This window comes from Labrus bergylta, chromosome 21 (genome assembly GCF_963930695.1).
Source record: "Labrus bergylta chromosome 21, fLabBer1.1, whole genome shotgun sequence".
NCBI lineage: Eukaryota > Metazoa > Chordata > Actinopteri > Labriformes > Labridae > Labrus > Labrus bergylta.
The window spans coordinates 14,386,638-14,411,039 of record NC_089215.1 but is presented as its reverse complement, the minus strand read 5'-3'; the positions used below and the strand labels follow the sequence as shown (position 1 = coordinate 14,411,039).

The window sequence follows — 24,402 nt, the reverse complement described above, 5'->3', positions numbered from 1 at the left end:
AACAGCAGAAATGGATTTCATGTGATCCATCATTTGTTAAGATGATAACGGACGGCATGTTGGTGGAAAGTGTAATACTTAATTAAACTGAAAAGAGCAGTTTCACTTTAAAAGAATAGGTATTATTCAAACACTGCATCTGAGGCTGAGCTGCTGATTATTCTAGTTCTGTTTGAGTCTAAGTTTTCCCTTTGTTTTTAGTTTAGGAGTCCTACCAAGTGTGCATCCCTACTGCTGTTTTTTTTTGATGCTATCTTGTCTGCAGAGGTCCGTCCTCTCCAAAACCACTGACCACAGTGAAACAAAATAGCTGGACATTGAATACAGCATTGAAAGCATAGAGGTTATTTTCTGTTTGCTTATTTTTTCAATGTTTTGACAGTGGATTTGCTCATTTAGATATCAAATTGAATATCAGGAAGTGTTTGTGTGATGGCCGCAGTAGTTGTTGTGGTGTTAGGCGATGAGACCTGATGTTGGAGCTTGTTTGGAGATTTCAGAGCAGACTGCTGCTATCCTGAGGGGATTAAGAGCTGAACTGATGGACGGCGAGCTGAGATGGAGGTTTCTCCTCCGATCAGCCATCTGCTGACATCGGGTTTGGTGCTCAGTCAATTTAAGAGGACTTTCCAAAGACTCTGTGTTTGTGCTGAGCTGTTGCACGCTGACACCATCGTAGATAGATGAAGTGGTCACACAGAAGTCTGCAGACTCTGTCCTGATACTCGCTTTGTTTTTTTTCTTAGAGTGACAGCTTGACTTGTAAAGTGATGCCCTCTCATATACTCTTTATTTGGAGTCGGCTGAAGGGGGTGTCGTTGTTGCCCCTCCCTGAATGGAGACCATTAGAGAGCAGAGGTTCTTCAAAGGCTTTCATGATTACAATGTCTTTTGTTGTAACACATGCTTGCTTTCATGTTGACTCGCAGCCCAGCCCTCCTCTCTGTCACGGTAAATACGTGGCCTTTAGGTGATGCTCAATGGACAGATGGACAAACAGCCAACACACAAAGCCATGCAGATCATATTTAAACATGTTTTGTGTTGACCATCTGATCCGAACATAATGTATCGATGACTCAGACCTTCACAGGCCTCGTGCACTTTTTCAGCAGTGAGTCAACCCTGCTGTCTGATACATGGAGTAGCTTGAGTAGATCATTGCAAGTACATAACCTGTAATATTGATTTGTGAGAAACAGAAAGTTTGACATTAATCTACTACTGTGATCAACCATGTTAGGCACCATAGATTGCAAACTTTCAGACCAAAAGATTTGGGAGGTTTATGAATATTTAGGTAAATCCATGCATCCTATTTCTTCCAATAATCTTGGGTTGGGTTGCAATTGCAGCTTTTTAGATTTCCCTTTTCCCAACAAATTTTCTGCTCTTTATCGAGGATTTCGAGGCGTTCCCTGGTTGTATAAGATACATATACATCCTCAAGCAAATTCTGGGTCCACCTTGTGGTCTCTTCCCAGTGAGACATGCACAAAAAAAAAACCTCCCAAAGGAAGTTGTATAGGATATTAGAAATCAGACGCCTGAAATACCTCAAGAGGCTCGTCTGTGTGAAGAAGAAGCCCCGGCTTTAGTCAGAGCTTCTTCGGATGTCTGAGCTCTTCTCTTGAGCCTTTATCCTTTATTACTTTCTGATTCTGCAACAGGGCCGTAAGGAAGCTCCGCCCTCATTTGACCTTTTTACTTTTGCATTGAATTCTCTACAAAGTAATATTTGTGTCCTGGCGTGAGATTTTACACTTTGTTATGTCGTTATGAAACAAAATTGGAGGCGATTTACCCAAAGCTCATTACCAGAGGTTAGGGTTGGAACATAGATTGACTTTTTAAAGACATGCTTTGCCTTCCAATAGTCTGCTAAATGATTAGCATTCCAGCTTGTGAACAACATCCTCGAAATTTCATGAACTCCTTCAATGAAGGCAATGGCTTAGTCCCCTAATCCGCAGTCTGATATCCTCCCCTTTCCACCAGAGAATCCCGACCTCAGACGTGTTAGGTTAACAGAGCTATATCATCTGCAGAGAAGGGCGATGCAAAAGATCATATTTCTACGGCCGCCATGTTCCTCTGACCTCAGCGCAGTTTGAAGATGGAGCTGGACCTTCTACTCTGCAAAATCTAAAATGAAAGCATAATCTCTAACGAACAGTGTTGAGCCTTCTTTCATCATCCAGATGAGGCTAATTTAAATGTGTCAGATGTGTAGATATTTACAGTAATTAGAAACCAAAGTGAACACAGAAAAAAAGACCTTAGTAACTTTATTCATACTCAGTGGAGTGAAGTGACGACCAAGCAAACGTTCAAAGGGTTCATTAGTCATCATCATTAGTTTGATAACTGAAAGGTATTCCACACATTTGAGAACCGGAGAACATTTGACAAAAGCTTAAAAATTTAAATCAACAACTAACCAGCTGACATGAAAGCTGTGAGTCAGTTTTTTTTCTTTTTGCCTTTATTGGATAGAACAGATAAAGAGAGACAGGAAATGTTGGGATGAGAGAGTATGGCGGGGTGACAGGCATCAAATTGCCCAGATCGAATTCGAACCCATGGCCGCTGCGATGAGGACTACAGCCTTTGTTCATGGGGCGCAGGATATAACCACGAGGCTATTGGCACCCCAGCTGTGGGCCAGTTTTAATCCAATTAATGCATCGATATGTGTAGTGTGAGAGTTACATAATTCAGATTAATGATGATAGTTGTTGTTGTTGTGAAGCTGCTTTGGTTCGTCGCTACAGAAAAGTGTCCTGAACCTCTCCCGTCAGCTCCAACATGTAGTGTGAATCATTGCTGTAATTTGGGACTTCCCATCAAGAACTTGTTCAATAATTCTGTTCAAACTTGAAAAACAGAATTTAACAGTCATTGCTGTTTCCCTGTGATTAATCATTTACGTCCTGACAAATCACACTTTGTGGGTTTCTTTTGAAAAACTGAAGCCCTGTCATTCATTGTAAGCGTTTCTCTTTTTCCATCTTTGTTTCATCCTTTTAATTTGAAAGTTCTACTGGTAGTCATCATTAAATTAATCATCTAATGAGGAATCTCTTTGACGTCTCTTACAGTAACGTCTCTGGAGGCAGAACATGATGTAAATAGGAAGCTGCAGAAGTCTGTAGCTGTTTAAAATGCATCAAAGATTGCTGACAAAGCAACAACGTTTGACGCTATGGTGACAGTTTTTGCCTTAATAGCAACAGTATGTTTAATTGTACGTATTCACAGTGTAAACAAAAGAGTAGAAGAGAACATTAGAAAGAAATAAGCAGCAGCTTCAACACAATGATTATAAAAGGCTGCTGAGCTGATGTAAAGATATAAACATTGTTATCCCCACCCGCTTACTCGTGGTTAAAGGAGCTCTATTCTGCTGATCCATATTTGAATACATACATATAATGTTACAGTGTTGGATGTCCATAGTAAACCTCTGCGGAGTGTTTTAAACAAAAGAGACAAAGTTGTTGCCGTAATCCCCGGACATGGTTTCCTGCTGCTCTGAATGAGACGTTACAAGAACTTCATCTGATTTGGCCAGAACCTGCTGTCAGGTTCTGGCGATGTATCAGTGCAGAGTTGTAGGACACACCCATCCGGCAAGCTCTTTCAAGGACACACCCACCTGGAACCACAAGTACTTGTTGCCAATGTTTTTGTGCAATTTGGACAATGTGCAGGAGTTTGCCTGCGATATATGATGGATTAAGTCCTCTCCTACACACCTGTTGCATGGAATAGATTTAGTTTTTGTAAAGCTTTGGTGATTTAATCCTTAAAGTAACATGGATTGTGTTGTTGGAAACTGGGTTTTGAAAAAGCCTGGAATATTTTGAAAACCTTAGTTGTTGTGACACCCATTGATATTAAGTATGGGCTTGACGTATTGCAGATCAAAAGCTATTTTCTTAAACAACCCCCACCTCCACCCCTCCATCCTTTATCCCTGTACCATGAATCAGGGATAACCCATCTGTGCTGGAGTCAGATTAGTGTGTTAGATTCAGGGGCATGTAGGAAAAAGTGGATGTGTGCATTAGTGTATTAGAATGTCTGTATACATGGATTACATCGTTGTCTCCATGCATACACCTGAAACACCTGCATACCTGATTTACCTTTAACTTCTCTCTCATCTCATCTCTCGTGTTTTGAATCTGTAGAAGTAGGAGGTCATAGAAGTTAGCCCATCAGGCTAACAGGCTAACTGGGCTAATCATTCGTGTACTTTAATGGCCAGACAGTTGGATAGAAGCCAAGTAGAGTGTGAAAAGCTACTCTTGTTGTGTATCAGAAGCGCACACACACACACACACACATTAATCCTGATCCCTTTCCTCCCCTGACAGATGGGCCAGCCTGTCAGGGATTGCTAAGGAATTTACCCAAGGAATTAAGAATTGCTCGTGTGTGTGTTTGATTTTGTGTGTTTAAGTGTGTGTCTGTGTGTATGTTTGTGCTAACAGTAGCCACTGTCATTTAATCTAGCATAACTAGCCCTTTTTATGACTCGCTCCGGGCTGCACATGGTGGAGTCTGGCTCTTTTCTCTTAATTCAAAAAAACAAGCTGTCATTCAGCTGCAGGTCCTTGAATGCATCGTTCCGAGTGGGAGGTATGGTGTCACTGGTTTCTGTTCTGCTGCTACATGCCCCGCAACTGTGCTCAAGTGTTTGACTAAAACAAAACAAAACACATCTGTTGGCAGAGAGTTGGTGGAGTTGTTTTTTATGCTTGTAGATTCAGGAATGATGTGATTGTTTGACAGGGAACGCTCGTGGTGTGTGTATTTACATGAATGTGCAGCATTACTCTGCGTCTGTGTTCCCAAAAGGGAGCTGTGCTGTCTGAGTATCTGGTAGTGGTAATGAGAATCAGCAGGAGGGGTTGACGCGGCTTTGATCCTCAACGTTATCGCCCTGTTTTTTTTTTTCTTCTTCCCCTTATAACATCTGAATTTCCTCCCCCAGTTCCTCCCACCTCTAACCTCTAACTGGAAGCAAAGACAAATCAGTGCTGGCTGCTCACATTTTCAGGCTTTGTAGTCGTCTGATAAGCCATAGAATAAGACGTTATCATCATAATGACAAGTGTCTTGAGTGGTTGATATTCAGGCTAACAGATCAGTAGCTCTGCGTTCGGCTCGCTGTGACATGGGAAGATGTTGAATAAGAATTTGCTTCACTGATGTTTTCATGTGTCAGAGTAACTTTGAAGCAATTCTTTTTTTTATCATGTGGTTTTCTCTGCAGACTAGAGCAGGGTGTGTGCAGGATTTACACATGCAATTAAACAGATCAATTGCAAAAAATTTTGTGTTAGCATTTGAATGAACCAAATGTAAATACAAAATTCTTTCCATCGCAGTTTTTATCATTGTGCTGTTATTATGGGGTTGCATTGGTCCATCATTTTTATAGCATTGACAGTGTAACTCAAGGCCGTCAGTTTTTATTCAACAATTCTAATATTTAAAGAAGTTAGCTCCTCACCCTATCTCTAAGGCTGATCCCAGGCACCCTCCAGAGGAAACTCATACCAACCTTAAAGCTCATGACCAGAGGTGAGGGTTGGAACGAAGATCGACTGGTAAATTGAGAGCTTTGCCTTCAGGCTCAGCTCCCTCTTCACCGCAACAGTCCGGCACAACGTCTGCATTACTGCTGACGCCGAACCAATCCGTCTGTCAATCTCAGGGTTCATCCTACCCTCACTCGTGAACAAGACCCCGAGATGCTTTAACTCCTTCACTTGGGGAAATTGTGTTGAAGTGGTATGGCTTTTTATCTTGAAGAACCTGCCCTAAAAAATTTAAGTTAACTTGGTCCCTGGAGTTTCGGTGTAAAAAAACAACAACATTTTGTATAGAGAATAACACAATACGAGATTTGCTAGAACAGAATTATATATCATTGACTGTATAATACACAGAAGTAGTCTCAGTTATATCACTCATTGATCTTTGAAGAACTGTAAATGCTGACTTCAGCCAATCTAATTGCTTCATCAATCTAGAAACAAGCAAGAGGTGCACTGAGGCAAGCATTACACCTCCTGGCAACAATAAATTCGACCACGCTCCTAAATATGCAAATATGCTCTGTCCGTATCGGTATGCTTGAATTGTAAATGGAATTCTAGATTTCTTTTCTAGTCTTCTGACTACTCAAAGTTCTTTTACACCGCAGGTCACACCTACACATTCACACACTGATGGTAGAGGCTGCTGTCTAATGAGACCATAAGTATTAACTCATTCATTCATACACATTCACACGCCGCCCACAAAGCAGCGTGAGGAACTTAAATGTCTTGCCAAAGACACATCAGACATGTGGCTGCAGGAGCTGGGGATCGAATCCAGACTTTCCGGTTGAGAGACAACCGACTCTACCACTGAGCCACAGCCACCCTTAATAGGTGTAGAGCATAAATGAGCCCTGATGGGGATTCCTTTGCCTCTGCAGCCAGCCTCAAGTGGACACCAGAGGAACTGCAGTTTTTTTTTTTTACACCAAAGCGTTGGCTTTGTTTTTCATTAGAGAGGGTTGTCGCTTGCCCTTGAGTTTATGGAAGAGCATTGCTTATATACTGTAAAACAAATTTAGGAAAGTTAATAACTTCAGAGAGCGTAATAAAGGAGCCAGGCTGAAAATACATGATGGCAATAAAATATTCCAGTGTTGGTCATGCAGGATTCCCAAAGCCTGAAGTGATGACCACAAATTATGTTTTGAAGTCCAACGAACGGTCCAAAACACAAAGAGATTTGATCAACAATCACCACCACCAGAGGTTATTAGTAACCTTTAATCCCCTGAGAAATGTTGTCGTATAAGAAGAAGGTTTGGTATGCTGCAGTATGATGCAACTTTAAGTGTTTGATCACACAAATGTAATATCCCTCGCCCTAAACAAATATTCAAATAACATAAGCTGCCATATCACTCACTCACCCACATTGCCACATTATGTTGTGACAGCAGCGCATTGACTCCAGCTTGAATGAGAAATATAATGACTTTTCCATCCAATGTTGGAGTGTGTGACCTCATGCTGGTGTTTGGGAAGAGTCCAATCATCTCGACAGTTAACGGAGCAGCTGGAGGGGGTCACTGTGCAGAAGAGCCTCTGGGAAATTGATTTTATTGTTTGTTATTTTGACCTCAGCAGCATGAACACAAACGACCTATATTGGATTGTTCCAATATCCTCATCAACATGAGCAGAAGTTTATGGAAACATCAGTGTGACTTTTCTTTAAGAGATTACGGAACAAGTCTTTTTGGAAGCAAAGTTTTTCCACTTCAGGCAGGTGAACTCTGAATGAACTTGTGTCATATTTCCTCTCATTGCACCACGGTCCTCCTCAGTAATAGTCATGGTTTAGGAACAGGGATTGGTTTCTGTCGCTACTCGCCTCGTCTTGCTACAGGACACGGAGCGAAGAGGAAAGGGAATATCTCATTAGACTAATAAGATGAGAGAAAGATGCTGCTTTGTGTGTTTGTAGTTAGCTGAGGATATATTTTAGATAGAAGTTGAGCTGTGTTTCTCCTTTGAAACATGTTAAATGTCATTGCACTAGTGTTGTAGTCAAGACCACACTAACCGAGACCAAGACATCAAACTGGGACCTGGTACTGATCCTACAGGTCATCAAACTGGGACCTGGTACTGATCCTAGCTAACAGGTCATCATACTGGGACCTGGTACTGATCCTAGCTAACAGGTCATCATACTGGGACCTGGTACTGATCCTAGCTAACAGGCATAAACACAGTTGATCCACAGTCAAACTTAGTGGAGTTAATCGAGGAAAAAGTCCACTTCTGTCCAGTCTGAACGTTTTACTGCATGTGAATGAAGGCAGACAGAAATATACTCATCCAGTCACTCTATTCTCAAAGTGCACCTGTTTCGCTGCACAGATTTGTACAGCTGTCAAGGTCGTTTTTCACATCTTTGAAAGGACTTTGCATAGCTGCCATCACTAAAAATGTTTTTTTCCCATCCTCCAAATCAAAGAGCCAAACGTAATACTGCACATGTTAATGTGAACGGAAAGGCTGAAGGGTCTAGACGGGCAAATTTGTTTATGACTTAAAAAATGATAGGTTATGTATTTTCCTCCAAGTCAAGTGTTTTGTGGTTGTTCTTCTTCATGGAAATAAAGGAGCAGCTGTCCATAGAGTTGGCTGCATTGAGTAAACACATGATTTGAATGGTATGTAAAGTGTTTTATCCCTCAGGTGATGGGTTCAGACACGTTATGTAACATGAAGCCTGCAGGTGTGTTTAATCTCCTGTTGTTTAGGAGGAAACATACAGATGTAGCAACACACTAACAAACACAACCAAACACTACGGACGATCTGTTTCATTTCCACATGGCTCATTGTCAGAGAATATTGAATGAGCCTGACCTAGTTGCCGGCGGCACCACGGGAAATCACTCTCTGCATTTTTAACAATGGAGCAAATTTATTGGATAATGCGGCCCGGAGATGTTTTGATGTGAAGCCTTTTTTTTTCAGGACCCAGTTCCAGCTTTTATTCTTACAGTAAAGATGCAGCGATGGAGCGATCGATGAAGAATTGATGAAGCTAAAGTGTGTCACTTTGCAGATGTCGTGTTTGTGTATGCCCCTGAGTGTGGCGTGCACTGTTTATACTGTCCCCTCTTTCCTCTGCGGTGTTAGGAAACTCTGTCAGCCAACTCCAGCTGCATCAACACTAGTCTGTGTACTCACACACACAACGCAAAAACACATTCATATGCATTCAAGCAAGCAGGCCAGTTTCCCTCCACAGTAAAGTTGCTGTGAGATGCCAGAACATGAACGCAAAAAAACCACAATGGTAGAGACGAGCCAAGCCAACTATCCCAAGTGTTTCCAACAGACTGTTATTCCAAATGGACACATGTGCAAGAAGTTGTGAAAGTAAGTTTTGAAATGTTCACAAGCTTTAGTAACTTACCATCACGATTTCTTCCACGTCTGTCCGTCAGAATTTACAGTCTGTTGGAAACACTTGGAATAGTTGACTCGTCTCTACTGCCGTTGTGACTAAACTCTCTCATCCAGGTCTACACTCCCCCCCCGCCCACTACACTGCCAACGAAACGCGTTTGTTCCAACCTTTACAACAGGGCCCTAAGTCTCTAACTAGACTCTTCTCCTCTGTCGATAAAGACCCAGCTCTTTATTAACACCTACGAGTCGACTTTAATGAAATTGATTAGGATGATGATTGTTTTGTTTGATAATGACAATGAAGATATTTAGAATGGTTTTGATGCTGGTCAGAGCTCTCAAGAACAGCTGTTGATGCGTTGCCTCTGGTCACTTCCTGTCAGCACCTGTGTGTCTGATCAGCTGTTTATTTGCACTTCCTGACATTTCCTCCTCTCTACATCTTTGCTTGCGTTGTTCTTACCCTCTGATGTACGTCACTTTGGATGAAAGCATTTGATAAATGCATCAGGCTGTGGCTTTCGGTATCCTGTAATGCGATTTTGTTTTTTTCCTTTCTGCAAAGCGTTTTTGATACGCAATTTGTCCGACACGACACCGGTACCACAATCTATGTACAAATCCTAGGTCAGAGTCTTGCCTTGCAACCAGAGTTGAAACTAAACTTAAACCCATTTGTCTGCAGCCTACTCACCTGATAGAAAGACTGATGCTGCTGCAGGGTGCATAGAGGACCATCAGAGAAAAACACAACCTGCAGCAGCTTTAAAATTCATCTCATATCAGGCTGTGTGGGCCTGTGACTTAGCAGGATTACACCTGATAACACCGACAATCACACGTCTCTCCTAAGCTTGTTTGACAGACATTTTGGTGAAGTCCAAATTCAGCTTTAGCCTCAATGAGACGTGATTAAACAATATTTAATTCGAGGTGTTACATAACTTTACAGACAACTTTGAGAAGAGTTTTGAAAGTACATCTGCAAGATCTTAATTTATTTTAAATGTTGTAGTTGGCAGCCTTGGAAAGCTGCACACATCTATTCAACAAATGTAACGTCTATCTTAAGCCTATTTGAACACCGCTCCTCGCTTCAACTTCACCGCGTATTTTGAGGTCATAGAACTTGTTGGACACTGACAAGCTCCTGCTGTGAGGAACATGAGGTCTTGATTGTCCAGAAATGATCAAGAACATGGGAGGCGGTCATATATAAAAAGGGGCTGAAGGTTGTGTATAAATGTAGCCACTGTGATGTAAAACATCGGGCTTCGAGGCCTTAAAATCTGCATTGTGGCTGATGACATCTTGGTGTTTTGGAGGATAGAAGTGACACCACTGTAGACACAGCTACAGACTATGGTGAAAAAAAACCCTATTCATACTGCTTTCTTTCGCAAAAGTGCCGTAATAAATATTTGACTTAATGTAAGTGAAACATATATAACATAGGTTTAGTCCATTTTTTATTAATTTAGATATTTAGAGTAAAAGTCTAAGAATAAAAATGGTGGTCCTGCTCAAAAGTTTTGCTCCAGGCTGGGGGTGGAGTCCATGGGTGAAGATACCAGGGGAGGGTATTTTTTTTCTACCAGAATCCCACTGTGACATCACAAGGAGAGCACATTTGAAACGGAGCATTTTTCTCTGTGCTGAGTATTAAGCGTGTTTGATGTAGCCTAGCTGCAGCTACTTTTCCCTGTGAGCATCGCGGGGCACCCTGAGACACACCCACATACATTGCAGCGCACACACACACACACACACACACACACACACACACACACACACACACACACACACACACACACACACACAAACACACCTAGTGCTTCAGCAAACAGTTGATCCAAGATCCGTACGGACCGATTTGAGAACACACGTGATCCGGTCAAACGGTCGGTTCGACTTTTCTCTGTTCACTCTCACCGTGTCTGCAGCTAATTTAGCGATAGCAACACCATAAGTCTGTGAACATCTCCTCACAGACTCTGCGTTACAAACACTTTAGATATCCTAGCAGACACTAAATGCACACTCAACTTCTCTTCCATCATGTGCAGCAGGAGCAGTCAGAGATATACACACGTCCAATAATGAACAGGCTGATTATATTAAGTGTCTAATATTGTCAAAGCTAAATCCGGAGAAAACTTGTTTTGAGGATTAATAATTTATTATTCTCTGATGGATTTTTGTTTTTCGTCTGCAATGTTGTAATGCAGGGGTGGTTCAGAGGGGAGCAGGGGGAGTCTGGGAACTACTGCCTACAAATAATACATTAAGAAAAAAATAAAGGCCAGCAAATATATATATTTTTTACAATTTCTCAATTTCCTGATCTGATGACATTGAATCGAACGAATCTGTGACTTAAATTTATTATTGATTAAACATAAAATAATGCCTTCTCAATGAAATGTACTGTAACAGATGTGTATAGGACTCAAAATTTGTTATTTTGGCCGGTAAAAAAATATGTTTGGCCGGTGAATTCTTTCATCTACCTGCCACCTTGGCCGGTGAGTTAAAAAGTTAATTTCGGACCCTGGTAGTAAGACCACAAACAAAGGACTGGATGGACTTATTTCACATTTTGTGGGTCGGTAGACACTCAGGTAAAACAAATATATGTTCAAAAAACACTGTAAACATGGATTTCTCATAATAAGTCCCCTTTAACTGAAGTGAGTCTTCTCTGTTTATTGTGTTTGTGCAGCACAGTTCATTCTCCTCATCTGTCCTCCTCAGCTAAATGATGGCTCTTGAGACTTATCATCCAGTTTAATCACATTGATTTACTTCTCTTCTAACAAGCACAAAAAACATAAATACTCTCTCCTTAAGGGATTTAGTGACTATAACACGGCTTTACTTGACTTTGATTTCACAGTTAACTTTCGGATCATTCACTTGTATTTATTTTGGTTTTCCTACACTTCAATAATTTCTAGGTAATGTAAACATGTGTAGCTGTAGACCTGGATGTAATAAACAACAACAGTGTACACTCATGATGCTGTGTTTGGATCCTTATTAGGAGTTGTGTGGGCCGCTGGGAGAGCAGCCAGGTCTCTTCCTCGGTGGTTTGGTGTGAGGGTCTGTGTTTACGCTCTCCATAATCAGTGCTCTCTGATGGATGTGTTCCTCAGATAAGTGTTTCTCTTGATGAGGTCCTTACCTGACCACAAACCATTTATCTGCACAGACACATGTTGACCTTAAATTACCCCCTTTTCCTCGCTCCTCTGTATTTTGGTGTCGCCTCAGGGCCTCTGTGGCTGCTCTGTTTGTGCGCTGGTAACCTCCTCCCCCTCGCCGCCATGCGGGGGCTCATCCTTGTCCTCAGCTCCTGAATCAAGTGTCCTGTTCTGCTTTTGTTAATGAGACGCCAGTGTGGGCGGAAGTGGGTTTGAATTCCCTTCAGCAAAACGACTCCAAGGAATATTTTCCAGCGTTAGGTTACAGTGAGAGCTTTCCTTCTTTTTTTGTGGAAAAAGCTTCATAGTTTTTACTTAAAATAAAGAAAGAGGGAAGTTATTTAAGTCTCTGATTGTTTTTCCAAGGTAGAGATCTTATTAAATGTAGTTTGTTTTGGCCCATGGCCCAATTTTGCACAAAGAAATGTGAGGGATTAAATCAGAAGATGACTAAAAACACAGCTTTAGCTGGTTATCGCGACCCTTTGTCTACAAGGTTGAAATTATCAAAACATTTCATATAAAACTAAAACAGTGCATCATGATTTTATTAGTTTACCTCACATTTCAGCATGTTTCATAGATCAGTTAAATAAACTAATTTACCAGTTATTCCTCTTCACAGTCATCACATAAATTTACCTCGCTACTCAAATACATCAAACGGAAACAAAAGGCGGCAAAAATTCAGCCACTATAATTCTGCAAGACATTCTCTCACTTTTAGACATTTTTAGATAGTAACTCCCAATTTCCTCATACTCAGTGTGCACTGCGGTTCGTTAGCATCGTGCCCCTGTTTGCTGCCTCTTTAGTCAATGATTGTGTTTTCACAGTGTGCAAGCACAAGCAGCACCACTACGCTCTGCTCTGATTTTTTTTTCAAACTGCTCTGTTTTGATTTTATGAACGATACGTGTTTCCATAATTAGGAGTGTAGCAGACATGATTGACAGGTGGGCACGATGTAACGGTTTGTCAGGAGGCTTAAAACCCGCCTCAGCTCCAGCTCTCAGCCTGTCGTTAGGTTGACTGAAAGTTATGCTGAGACAGGATTTCCAACATGGCGGCTTCTGCCACTGAGCATCCGGAGCCCCCTGCAGGAACAGATGGGTGACATCACTCAGGCTTCATCCATTAATATTTACAGTCTGTGGTATGGACCCCATGTACTAGAGATAAAGTCATATGTAGGCTGTGTCAGGTCTAACAGGGGTTTCGACAAATGGGATGTGTAACCACAGTCATGTGGATGTACCGGTACTTGTCTTCAGACTAGTCCGTGAGTCTGATTTTAAATTTCCGAGTCAATAAGTATTCGGCTAGGAACATCCCTATCAATGACCCGATTCTTAATTATTAGGCTGATATGAAGTCTAGATTTCTGATTCATGAAATGCTTTATAAAAATGTATAAAAATATTTGCGTACACCTTTCAGTTCTTCTCGTGCATGAAACTTGATCTAAGACGTTTTAAAATGTGTTTCACAGCCTAACCAGGAGACTCCTCTGCCAGCTGCAGTCTGCTTAAAGAAAACTAACACAAGCCAGCCAGTGTTTCTATTTGTATTTACATTTTCATTCTGTGAGCTGTTGGCTCACTTGTCTGATCTCGCAGCGAGTGCTTTATTGAGTCCTTTGCATGTTTTCTTCTTGACTCACCTGACTTACGCACTGAGAAAACCCGAACAGATTCATTTCCTCCTCCTCTTCCTCTCTTTAACTCCCTCTTCTTTTAAATGCTACTTTGCTCCTCGGTGAACTTCACATCAAAGCGCTGAGATTCCTTTCTTCTGTGCAGGATGCTTCAGCTGCTCTGAAAAGGTGCGCAGCGAGCACAACAACAGTAGTTTGCGTATGCATCTGATAAGGTTATCAAGACACGGCATCACATGGTGTCTTTGCTTTGTTTTTGAAAACAATAGAGAGATTTAATGTTGACAACCCCCCCTGCTCTTTGCAATATATGTGTTTCCTTACACTTCAGCTTTCAGCAGGGAGCAGAGCCTGTAATTTCCCAGTCTCTGCAAGAAAACAAAATGCTTGAGATTTACAACACATCTGTTTGCAGCAGCTCCAAGGGGTGAGGCGTAGGGACATAAACACACACACACACACACACACACACACACACACACTCGTAGATTTTACATGCTGGTGATTTAATTGATTGCCAGAAGGAGCCCCTCACTACTTTTGTGCAGGGAGAGAAAAATAAAGGGGGTACAGAGCAGAGGGGAGAAAAGGGAGTTGACAGCTCTGCAGACACACAGTCAGAGAGACAGAGTGAGTGGGGTAGCGTGGTGGGTGTGCTATGTGAGGAATGCCGGCTCATGTTGTAACTAGAACTCCTGAAAGGCTCTGTTCTTTCCATACCGCTGGGACACTTTAGACCCCGTTTTGGCAAGCAGCCCAACGCCCAACCCCTTTCTCTATCTGTCTCATTATCAATGTGACTTTTTGTGCCTGCAGGCTCTTGTTTTCATGCTCGTGTGTCTGCAGCAACAGCTCTGCAGTAGATCTGCATGTAAACATCACAAAACCTCTTCAACAACACGTTCTCATTCTTATATCATCAAATACAGCAGCTTGGTTAGAGGCCTGTGTGCTTGAAAATACAGTGACCTTCATACCCTTGTTGAGTCATTTTTCACCTGCAGGACTCTGCAGTGAAGTTAGTAAAAAGAGCTGTACAAGAACATCAGTACAAAATAAACCAGTCAAGTTAGCAGCAATGAATTTAGAAAGTCTGCTTTCACTCAATCTCAGAATTTATCGTCTGCTACGATATATGACTGTGGGAACAGATTCTCTTGTCTCTGTTATTCTGTAGAAGACAGTGGCGACTGTCACTTCCAGGCGAGACTTTCTTTTCCGTAAACTCTGTCAATTCTTTGTCTAAATCATTCAAGAGGAGCACCCGTTCATCGGCTGAGTTTTTAAGGGATAGTAAAAAATAATAGTGCTTTCACACTTGCAGAAAACTCCTAAAGCTGCATGTGTAAAACACAAACAGCTGAATTTTTCTCTCTGACTTCATCCGGAGTTTCTCCTGCAGACTCCTCGTATTTATTCTGCAGAAAGTCAGAGTGAGCTGATGTGAGAACGCAGCAGGATATAATCAGGAGAATTCACCTGGAGCGAATGGGAGGGGGTGGTGACGTTTATTCCCTGTGATCGCTGCACGACCATAGACTGTCTGCACGCCACCTCTACCATCTCCGTGCTCTAATGAACCTGCTGCATTATGTTTCCTGTTCTCCAGTATGTTCTTCTCCACTCTTTAGTTCAGATTGTGATTCTGTTCAACTACACGTAGCATTGATAGAAACACACATATTCTCATTATAGCATCGTATATATAGAGGACTCTGCTGCTTCATCTGTCTTCCAAGTTGTACTTTTTACATCATGTCTTGCCTCAATCCCCCCTGCTGTCCAACAGGGATAGTCTCCCGCTGTGAGGTGCATGTGTGAACAGCCAGCTCAGGAGGATTTTAGGAGCAGTCCTCCAGATATAATCTAGGAGTGCAGACGTAACAAACAACTTCAGTTACACAGCGTGGGATGTGGGACCTATTTTTTGTTACCGTGGTATCCAAACGGATATCAGTTTTGTTATTTTTTTAATAAAACCATATCAAAGTTTAAAGGTGGAGTCACTGGATGGACTTCCGAAAAATTTTTACTAACCAAAAATGTAAAGATTTACGGACTAACAAACAATAATCAGTACTCTGTTAGTAATGTGAAAAGGTCTCAGTTTGGTCACGCTTAAAGATTTCTCAATTTTTTTAAATTTTGGGGCTTTTATTTGAAAGGACAGTCGACAGAGCTGGAAACCAGAGAGAGAGAGAGAGCTTTCTTTGAGCTTTGTTCAAGTTTTTACTCACAGTAAACCCACTTTCACTGTAATCACACTATTTTTCTATTTTTCCAAGCTGAGAAATAACCCGATGAATAAACCAAAAAGAAAGAATTGAATATTTAATCAGGGCTCCAGAGGGACGACATTCATCTGAATGCACAAACTTCTTCTTCTCGTTTTATCTGGAATATTTATTGTAATCGTTTCTACACTGCTCCGCAGCAGGAACTTTTAGTGACAGCTCCTTTCATCATGTAATCTTTTTTTCTTCTAAAGTTTTATTTGTACGTTTCTACTAACAGAATCTTTGCATATCATAAAAAATATTTGGGTCTCATTTTGTAGTTTGCGCAGACACTGTTGATTAAAATGTTAGGGGGGGTTTCAGGCAATGATCTGAGACGTGGAGGCGTGCAGCGTCACCAGAAAGACACAGAGTAAGCAGTAGAAGTAGTAGTAGTTGTTGAGGTAATATGCAGTAATGTGCAGCATAAAAATAGCGACAGGTCCTTACTCACGGTCTCCATCCTATTCAAAATCAGGAGAGCATCACAGGACTCGACAACAGCGACTGGTTCAACACGTCGTTGAGTTCAGAGTTTTCATCCAGCTTGTCAAAGTAGGAGAATCTTCAACAGAAACTTCCCTTTGAGAAGCTGGTCTCGGACCTGTTCATGTTAGACACTGCTAACAGGTGTTACAGATGAAAGAGTGACCATGTTAACCATGTTGACCATCAGCTGCATGAAAACAGCAAGAGTACGCCTACTCTTTTGTTTACTCCTCATTATTAATCAAATTTAACTCATCAGATATGTATTTAATGAAAACTACACAACCTCAACAACAACCTCAGGGGCGTTCGGCTCAAGGTCACCAGTTAACACGGTCACATTTTAAACTGTTACACCGACAAAGTTTATACACTTCTGTATTTTCGTAAGTGGTGTTAAACATTTGACAGCTCATCTGCCCAATAATCGATAAGAAAAAGACCTAATCTCTGCTCCAAGTCAGGCCACGATTCATTTTGTTGGTAGTTGACAAGCTAACTAGCGTCTTGGAGGTGTCCCACAATGCAAAGTGCGACTCATACCCATGGCGTTTGTCTTCCTGCTTAGTGGACAAAGAGGCTGTGATGTAGTTACATATAGACCGCCCTGTGTTGGTGTGTTCTTTAGCCAACTCTACATTATTGCAGTGTGAACACAATATGACCCAAGGAGAAAAGGCACCGATGTGTATCATCTGAATCAGACCAAAGCAAACGAGCTACAGGTCAGAGGGACGAGACTTCTTTATAACTTTATTAGAAACGGCAAAATTCAGATTTGATAAAACGCAATCAGATCAACATGGCAGCATCAATGACAGAAATAAAAATGTTATGCAGGGTTTATAGGTTCTTATCGAAGGGAGAAGAATCCAGAGTCAACATGTTGGTAAATAAAAAAAGAGTCATCACTCCAAAAATACAGAAGACCAAAATAAACGACTTCAATTGACTGGAACCAGATAAAACAAACGAGCAGCCCACATGATTTCCTTTCTTACATCTCTGTAGAAAAACGTCAAAGGGATTAACATGATGAATCAATGTAAAGTGTGATTTCTAAACATTATTTATAGTCTGATATTTAGACGGCTGAGGTAAGACGTGACGTAAAAAGAACGACACAGAAGTGGTGGATAAAGCAACAGAATCAGAATCAGATTTATTGGCCAGGTATGCTTACACACACAAGGAATTTAACTTTGGGGAACTGTGCTCTCATATGTACAGGTACAACATTAAATATCATATACGATGCTATAATGAGTATATTTGTCTTAATGTCAATGCTACCTGTAGTTGAACAGAATCTCAATCTGAACTAAAGAGTGGAGAAGAACATACTGGAGAACAGGAAACATAATGCAGCAGGTTCATTAGAGCACGGAGATGGTAGAGGTGGCGTGCACGGGTCATGTTCAGCTGGTGTAAAAGAACCAAAGCTCAAATATTTCAGTGTTACTCATAGAAACTGCCTTAATGACTGACTTTTGGTTAGAAAAGTACAAAAAATCATTTCCTGATCTTTAATTGACAGAGATAAAATGGTATTTTATGGGGATGTCATGAAAGGTGGATTCTAAACAGTTGTAATATTTTTTTCTGAGCGTGCAAGTGTGAAAGTGTTATTACTTTCATCCGTTAAAGACTCAGCAAGTGAACGAGCGACAAAGACAAAGAATTGACAGCGTTTAAGTAAAACACAAGTCTAACCTGGAAGTCGTTTAACTCTCACCGCTGGCTTCTCCAGACTTACAGAGACATCATCATCTGTTCCCCGAGGCTCATATCGTATTAGACGATAAGTGTGAAGAAGGCTTACGTTTGCTATCTAAAGGCAGGCTGAATCGTATTTATGTGTAACATAAACACACATTAGACTCGAGTATTTCCTGTTTACACCACACTGTTATTTTGTAATTTTAGATATTTAAACTCCGCAGTTTCTCCGTTAAACCTTCTGTGAGTTTGTTTCACATTCATTTGTTTTATTCTATTCTATTTAAGTTTCCTGACAGAAGAAGCTGTTAAGTATCCTTTTACATCTTTATCCTATGTTTGTGTTTATTTTTTTGCACCTACATACCAAGAAAAATTCCTTGTATGTGTAATAGAATAGAGTAAATCTTTCAATCAGAGGTGCACATTTGCCTTAGTCTCTCCACATACATAAACCAGTATAAAACCATTCAGGCAGTCAGTTACAGAGACAACACAGCAGCCACATTTACACATTAAAAACATTTCACATTGTGGTTCAGATCTCATCAGTCATGTGGTGAGATCAAGGATGTTTACTGCATTTGGGATAAATTACATTTTCAGTATCCAGAGGGACTCTATAGCGCCCCCCCCCAGAGCTCAGTGGTGTAAACTGGCAGAAGAGAGTAGGAGAATGATCTGCTTGGATCCTCTTCTCTCTTTCTCATCCTTTCAGTAAAAAGATCAGACAGAGGTTTTATGGTGTTATGCCCTTTATTCTGCCTGCTGTTGACACGAGCTTAGAGAGTTTATTCTTAAATCTACAGCTCAAGTGACAGTTAAAGAGGACATATCATCCCCCTTCACCACCTTTTGAAACAGTCCCCTGTGGTCTAAATGAAACATCTGTGCTGTACTTTGGTCAAAATATAACATGAATCAAGCACCAGAGGAGGTTTGTGACCCTTTGTAAACCAGCTCTCTCAGAACGCTCCGTTTTGGTGTGTGTGTCTCTTTAAATGCAATGAGCCTCGTTTTTTGGCAATAAACTTGATTCTGATTCTAATGTAAGAATAAAGTGATGAGAGATGATTAGAAAATAATTTTAAAGAGTCGAGCTGAAACCCCCGACTTCCACTGTGCTAGCTCTTCTTTTCTTTCTTGTCCTGTCTCCCTCTTTCTCTTACACACACACACAAACACACACACACACTACGAGCTTCTCCACACCTATGTGGGAGAAAACAGTGAGTGAAATTGAGTGCGATGAATGGCTCTGTATTCAGAGGCCCTGGCAGTCCGGTTCCTGTGTGGGTCTGCAGGGACACAAGAGCCTTTTACAGTTGCTCCCTGCTGTAGGAAGTCTGAGGAGATTTATCTGTGTGGATAGTTTTCAGCCCTCTTTACAGGCTGCAGATGGAGGGATGAGAGAGAGATAGGTGCATGATATGTGAAGTTAAATGTTTGTTGTTTTAGGCTTTAAGGGATGAGTGGAGGATTGGGATGACGGCCAGATTTGATCAGATTATGCATGTAGAAGAGGGACTAGATAAAAGTTTTGCTTCTGTCCAGGGTTCTGCAAACCTTCCACAGATTTGTAGCGTGTTTTGAGTGAGGTTCTCGGGATGAAAGTTTTTGCAATGTAACTGTTGTAAAATGTTTTCCTGCAAGTTTAGACTACTAGTATTTAACTTAAAGACAATATAAACAGTGTAAATATTACATTTCATTAGAAATCTAGAGAGTAAGTGATTTTTTAATTTGTTGTGGAAGAGAAGCAGAGACAAGTGTGTTAAGAGTAAATGAGTACGACATGGGACAAGCTGCAGTCTGTCTGCTTCAAGGTGAGTAAAATAACTTGTTCAGTCTTGTTAAGTGACTATTTCTGCACAGAATGCTGCTTTGTTAAATTAAATATAGGTTTGTTTTATCCTGGTGTGCTCATGCTTTATAGTTTTCTGTCCGTGCTGTGATTAGAAAGCGGTGTAAATTGTGCATTTCTGCGAGGCACAATCATCCGTTTATGAATCATTCGGCTGCTATGAGGGTGTCCGGAGCGCTGAGAGAGTGAAGGGTGAGGCAGCGTGTAGGCGAGGAAAGCTCCCCCATCCTGTCGGGGCTGTCAGGTTGTTTGAAGGAAGGAGTGATGACGGGGGGGGGGGGAGAGGAGAGAGAGAGAGAGAGAGAGAGAAAAACACACGCAGGGTCCTGCAGGGATGGAGGGGTTTCTGGAGAGCGCTGTGGTGAAAGGAAATGTATCACTGAGAAATAATGGTCTTTTTCCGTCCCCTCTCTCCCTCTCTGTGTCTTTTTCCAGAGCTCCTGGGCTCCACCAAGAGACTCAACATCAACTACCAGGACTCAGACGGGTAAGACAAGTGTGTCAGTGTGTGTCAGTGTGTGTCAGTGTGTGTCAGTGTGTGTCAGTGTGTGTGTGTCTGTGTGTGTGAAGTTGAGTCAGAAGAATGCAATGGAAGACATGCAGATTAGAAAATAAAGCCCAACCTGTGGCTGTGCTGTGTCATCTTAGTCTTCAGTGTGTGACTGAATCACATACATGTTCTGACATACAGAGCTGTCTTGTGTTATTACCTCATCTTTAAGGTGTGTTCATACGTAAATAACTCAATGCAAAGACACAGAACTTTTCTAGCTCAAACAACAAGATGTTGTGGTGCTGTTGCACTACAGTCTATTATCGTTAAGTTCCTCCTGATGTCCTGAAGTTGCGTCAAATATTGACAAACCAAACTACATTGTAGTTATGAGAATTGATTCTTATTGCTAAGTACATTTACACATACAAGGAATTTGACTTGGTGTGACCTGAGACCTGGTACTGATCTGAGCTAACAGGTCATCAAACTGGGACCTGGTACTGAGCACTGTCTTCTGATTGGCCAGCTCTCTGGAAGCCTTATGGGGGGCAGAACGCTGCAGGGCTGTCTCAGCCCCTATTTCCATTTGCACACCTGCCATTTTTAAGTAGAAGTACTCGTCCTCTTTGGTTAGTCCACCCACTTCTGACTGCGTCACATTTTGCCTCCATTAAATAAAAGCTGTTGTTTTTGTTTGTTCATGGCATTTTGTTTCTGCTCACGTCCAGAATCCTTCCTCTCCGTGTGTTTGCCTGCACACAGTGTGTGAGTGTGTGTTTGTGTGTGTTGACTCAGATCTTCTACGTGTCTCTACATGCAGCCTCAGTGCAGTGTGTGTGGGAGGTGACATACAATAAGGGTGTTGAAATTAAACATGTCCACCCGTGATGGAGTGTGTGTGTTTGGTTAATGGGAAGGGGTTACCTGTGATATTTGAGATCTGTGCGGAGAGAATAAAGAGGGGAGGGCAGGTTAGCAAACATGTCAAAGTCAACACAAAGAGAGAGCGAGATGTGTGCGTGCGTGGAGAAAAAGTGTTTGTTTTTGACTGAGGAAATGGAGAAGGTTTGGTCTGGTTGAGAAGTGGATGGATGTTAGATGAATGTGTGGTTATGCGTTCCTCTCTGTGTGTGTGTGTGTGTGTGTGTGTGTGTGTGCGTGTGCGTGTGCGTGTGCGCGTGCGTCTTGCAGAGGTCTAAACACTGACTGAGAGATAAGTCACTTCACAGTCTGGAGATCCCTCAGATTTCATTTCAGAACAGACTGACATCTTGGGAGCACTCACAGTAGGCCCAGCTCCCTCGTATCATGCCGATGCTGAAGCACGATTGCCCCTCCCTCCATGGTCCCTCGCTGCACTCAAACTGATCCAAGCACCAACCGGGCCTGAGCATGGTTATCTCTTGTACATACATCATAACATCGTTAAGATAGATAGTTGATGGATTTCCTAAAGACCTCCAAGTTCTTGTGGGTTTATTCCAACTAGTGCTGGGCGATATGGCCTAAATTTGATGTCACAATATTTTTTTGCCTAATGTTGATATTCGATATAACTTCATATTTATCATATTAAAGTTTATGAATGTAGCCTATAAAACTGAATCTCCACTGTATAAAACAAAAAAGATCACTGGCCCCACCATTGTTCAGCTGGCCCAGGAACATTACTTTTGATTCTAAAAATAACAGTGACCAATTTACTCTTGAACCATTCTGATGCAAAAGTCAATTACAACTTGTATTTAATTAATTGAGCTTTAGTGATAAAAATATTGTGTATTTTTCTAATATTTTATGTGCTCATGTTTATTCACCATGCTGGTGACTTTTGCTCGACTTTTGTCGGGATCTGATGGTTTTAAAACCGTTTTACAAAACGTGTGTTTGAGTAGAGAAAACCTGCGCTAAAATCTGTGTGCGAGTGTATTATTCGAGACTTGGTTTTGGGTAAATTAGTTTGTTTGAGCGGCATGTGAGAAAAATGAATCTTTAATGTGTAATGCGGGAGTGACAGCAGTGAAGCCGCTAGCTGAACGTGCAATCAGCTGGACTCTGTCAATCATTCATCCAGGCCAGCGGGACAGTTATAATGCAGATTATAGTATAGTGCAGATGGTAAGGTAGAGCTGTGGTATTCACGTCTGGTCCCTTCCTCTAACCCTAACACACATTTAACCTACCACTAAAAGGTCAAAGGTCCCTCAGGTGGGTTCAGTCCACGGGAGAAAAGATTCTTGTTTCGGAGCAAGAATCTTGATTTAAAGCCTAAGGAGTCTTGTTATGTTTCCTCTCACTGTTCTTCCTCTACTCTGATAATCTGCACACAGCAACGCAGTAACCTCATTTGTCAACAGAGCTGTCAATCATGGCGTTATTCCCCTTTTTATGTCTTCAAATAACTCATTAAAAATAGACTTACAAATCAATCATTATGATAAAAAATAACTAATGACATAAAGAAACCATGTTTGAGAAACATTTAATTGTTGTGTATTTAAGTTTCTGGTTTGACCCATGTCCCATTGTTAACATAAAGGAGGCGGGGTTTAAGACAGATACTTGAGCCAGTTATCAGGAGGAGTTGGAGGTTTAAGTTGGCGAACTGTCATGTTCATCTTTTTATACAGTCTGTAGAATATACCCTGTAAAAAAAGCTCCACAGTAACGTGTCTGTTTTCCACATGTTGACAAAGTTCGTCAGTTATCTTTTACGAATACATCCATGCTGCTTCCACTGCTGGCGTCCAGGAGCTGACTGCCAACACTACGACTGCCTGAGGCTGTGTGGAATCAGCTGAAAGCCCTCTGCACTGTTATTGTCACTTTATCCCCACATGAGGAGAGGTTTTCCAGCTTGGACAGTGGTTGTGTCTTTTCTCTGAGGCTCAACTTTCTGGTGTCGCAGAAAGACAAAAGCAAAACTCATCGCCAAGAATTTATGATTTTAACTCCTCTGTGGAATATCCAGCAACCTGAGGGACAGATGCACACATTTCATCTCTGCAGTTTACACAGGAGAGCAAAGTGTTGATGGTTGGCAGTGTTTCCCACAGGATTTCATGAGACTATGGTGGGGGGACACCGAACCCTCTAGGGGGGTCCGAGGGCATGCACCCCCAGGAGAAACATTTGTACATTTTAAAGTTAAATGCATCAATTCTGTGCTCTTGTAGTGCACTTAGCTAAATGAATGTAAATAAAAAGTGAATTTGCGGTATACTGTTCCTACTCCTCTTTCAGTTATGATTATCGTTCCTCTCCAGCTCCAGCCTCTTGTCCAAATTTACCCAGGATACCAGTGTTACGCACAACAGGCTGCTGTTATTGAAGTTAGGAGGAGACATAAGCACAATCAAAGAAGGCATAAAGATCGCGTTATTCCCCAAGCATGTTAATATGTTTGGAATGACAGCAGGAAACACCATGATTAAACTATATTGTTGTCTATTTTTAGCCAACAAAACTGAACAATCACAGCCTCTGCATTCTAAAGACATTTACATTTATTTCTTCCTATTTCTCTCATTTCGCCAACATTATATTTTAAACAGGGGACTTCTCTGTTCTCGGGCTGTGCGTCTCTCCCCCAGCTCGTGCCCTCTGGTGCGCTCCTCTCCATAGTGCGTGCGTCTCCTCCCTCTACAGCTGCTGCGCATGGATGGGGGGACCTCACCACTGCTTGTA

At 41.6% G+C, this 24,402-nt stretch overlaps 1 protein-coding gene across 4 annotated transcripts in view; it reads left to right on the top strand.

Moving 5' to 3' along the window:
* Positions 1–24,402, top strand: part of LOC109987130 (caskin-2-like) — a 62,577-nt gene that overhangs the window by 8,653 nt on the left and 29,522 nt on the right. For 3 of the 4 annotated variants that reach the window (XM_065949717.1, XM_065949719.1, XM_065949716.1), the window contains exon 3: positions 20,655–20,706. In XM_065949717.1, coding sequence (XP_065805789.1) covers positions 20,655–20,706 — 52 coding nt within the window. Of the gene's footprint in view, positions 1–19,776; positions 20,182–20,654; positions 20,707–24,402 lie in introns of those variants that run through there. The other variant, XM_065949718.1, reaches the window with a different exon arrangement.